Source organism: Sapajus apella, unplaced genomic scaffold, assembly GCF_009761245.1.
Source record: "Sapajus apella isolate SASKATOON/1434 unplaced genomic scaffold, GSC_monkey_1.0 scaffold2288, whole genome shotgun sequence".
Taxonomy (NCBI): domain Eukaryota; kingdom Metazoa; phylum Chordata; class Mammalia; order Primates; family Cebidae; genus Sapajus; species Sapajus apella.
Genome location: NW_022439214.1, coordinates 1 through 2,941, shown reverse-complemented (window position 1 = coordinate 2,941; position 2,941 = coordinate 1). Strand labels below are relative to the sequence as shown.

At 49.9% G+C, this 2,941-nt stretch overlaps 1 protein-coding gene across 1 annotated transcript in view; it reads right to left on the bottom strand.

Annotated features, from left to right (window-relative positions):
• Positions 1–2,938, bottom strand: part of LOC116547180 (tenascin-X-like) — a gene marked incomplete at both ends in the record, with an annotated part of 10,321 nt that extends 7,383 nt beyond the window's left edge. Inside the window, one exon of the mRNA XM_032273218.1 lies at positions 2,656–2,938. Coding sequence (XP_032129109.1) covers positions 2,656–2,938 — 283 coding nt within the window. The remainder of the gene's footprint in view (positions 1–2,655) is intronic.
• Positions 2,939–2,941: the final 3 nt, after the last annotated feature.

Here is a 2,941-nt window from a genome sequence, read left to right as displayed (position 1 = left end):
GGAGTTTCACTCATGTTACCCAGGCTGGAGTGCAATGGCGCGATCTCGGCTCACCGCAACCTCCGCCTCCTGGGTTCAGGCAATTCTCCTGCCTCAGCCTCCTGAGTAGCTGGGATTACAGGCACGCACCACCATGCCCAGCTAATTTTTTGTATTTTTAGTACAGACGGGGTTTCACCATGTTGGCCAGGATGGTCTCAATCTCTTGACCTCGTGATCCACCCGCCTCGGCCTCCCAAAGTGCTGGGATTACAGGCTTGAGCCACCGCGCCCGGCCCGTATTGTGGAATTTTATTATTTATTTATTTTTTGAGACAGAGTCTCGCTCTGTCACCCCGGCTGGAGTGCAGTGGTGCAATCTTGGCTCATTGCAACCTCTGCCTCCTAGGTTCAAGCAATTTCTCATGCCTCAGCCCCGCCAAGTGGCTGGGACTACAGGCACGTGCCACCACGCTCCGTTTTTTTTTTTTTTTTTTAAAGTAGAGATGGGGTTTTACCATGTTGGTCAGGCTGGTCTCGAACTCTACCTCAAGTGATCCACATGCCTTGGCTTTCCAAAGTGCTGGGATTACAGGTGTGAGCCACCTCACCCAGCCATATTGTGTATTTTTTAAAAAAAAATTTTTTGAAAAAGAGATATAACTTTAAATATTTAGTGATGAAAGGACAGGATGTCTGGGGATCGTTTTTTTTTTTTTTTTTTTGAGACAGTTTCGCTCTCGTTACCCAGGCTGGAGTGCAATGGCGCGATCTCGGCTCACCGCAGCCTCCGCCTCCTGGGTTCAGGCAATTCTCCTGTCTCAGCCTCCTGAGCAGCTGGGACTACAGGCACGCGCCACCATGCCCAGCTGATTTTTTGTATTTTTAGTAGAGACAGGGTTTCACCATGTTGACCAGGATGGTCTCAATCTCTTAACCTCGTGATCCACCTGCCTCGGCCTCCCAAAGTGCTGGGATTACAGGCGTGAGCCACCGCGCCCGGCAGGGATCGTTTTTAAATACTGCAGTGGTATATCCTGTTAGGCAATAAAAAGCAATGTAGTGGCTGAGGGCAGATGGCTCCTGCCTGTTATCCCAGCTCTTTGTAAGGCCCAGGCAGGAGGATTGCTTGAAGCCAGGAGTTTGATATCAGCCTGGGTAACACTGTGAGACCCCATCTCTACAAAAAAATTTAAAAATTAGCTGAGTGTGGTGGCAAGCACCAGTGGTCCCAGCTAGTTGGGAGGCTGAGATGGAGGATGGCTCGAGCCCAGGAGTTTGGGGCTGGATTTGGGGCTAGCAATGAGCTATGATCATGCCACTTCCCTGCATCCTGGGCAACAGAGTGGGAGTTTGTCTCAAAGAAAAAAAAAATTCCATCAACCCATCAATCAATAGCAATGTAGTAAATGTAGTACTTCTACATGCTACATCGATAAACCTCAAAAACATTATGCTCAGAGAAAGAAGCCAGACACCAAAGAATACATACTGTGTGATTCTGTTTATACAAAATATCCTGAAAAGGCAAATCTACAGACACAAAAGCAGATTAGTTATAAACTAGGGCTGAGATAGGAATGGGTCTGGACCCAAGATTTCTTCCGGGGGTGATGGAAATGTTCTAAAATTAGATTGTGGTGATGGCTGCACAAGTAGGCAAAGATACTAAAATCAGTAAGTTGTACACTTAAAACAAGTGTATTTTATGCCACATGAATTATATATTCATAAAGGTGTTAATAAAGAAAACAGTTGGGCCGGGTTTGGTGCCTCACGCCTGGAATCCCATCTCTTTGACTGAGGTGGGAGAATCACCTGAACCCAGAAGTTCCAGGCTGGCCTGGGCAACCTGGTTAAACCCTGTTGCTACAAAAAATACAAAATCATTACTCGAGCGTGGTGGAGTGCGCTTGTAGTCCCAGCTATCTGGGAGGCTGAGGTGGGAGGATCCCTTAAGCCCTGGAGGCTGAGGCTGCAGTAGGTGCGATTGTGCCAGTACACTCCAGCCTGGGCGACAAAGTGAGACCCTGTCTCAAAAACAAACAAAAACAAAAACAAAAAAACATTCTAGTGATTCTAGTGGAGAAAGTGGGTGGGGCAGAGACGAGGCCAGACTGGCCAGAAGTTGATATTTGGTTAAAGCAGGGTGGCAGGGTGATGGGTACCTAAAGTTTTCGTACTATTCTTTCTCTTTATACATTTGAACTTTTACTTAACAAATATTATTAATTTAACTAATTTGTATTTCAAAAAATATGTTCCAATCTCACAAAAAGAGTTCTCTCTAGAGTTCCAAGGATAAGCAGAGAGCCACAAACCAGCCAGCGGATCACCTCCTGAGAGGCCTCAGTCCCCAAGGGCTTCTCCCACATGACTGACACTTCTGGATTTGCTCTCTCTGTCCCCAGGTCACACCTGTCCTGAGGCCTTTGTGAACAGTGTGGATTATAGGTTTGAGGTCTTGGGGTCCTGGGTCTCTAGTGGAGGAGATGCTGGAGGCTGCATTTCCTAAGACCCAATCCACAGGGCTCTGCAGCCTCCACTCACCCATGACGCCTGTGGCGAACACGGGAGCCAAGACCTGGACTCACAGGGCTTGGCAAAGGGCAGAGCAGTAATCAGGCACCCATGAGGGAAAGGTAGTTACCCGATGAAACCCCAAGCACTACTCACCAGTCACACCCACGGCAGACACTGGGCCCACGCGCCGCCCCTCGTGGAGGCCATACAGGTGCATCTTGTACTTGCGCCCGGGCTCCAGGCCCCCCACGGTGACCTCGCTCTCCTCGCCTCCGACACGCACCGCCTGGGGCCGCCCGTCCCTGTCCTTGTACTGCACGGTGAAGGAGTCGAAGTGGCCCTGGGGGACGGTCCAGGAGAGGCTCAGCGAGTCAGGGGAGGCTCCTGTCACTGTCAGCTCCCCCAGGAGCGGCTCCTCTGGGGGCTCTGGGGCCTCCGT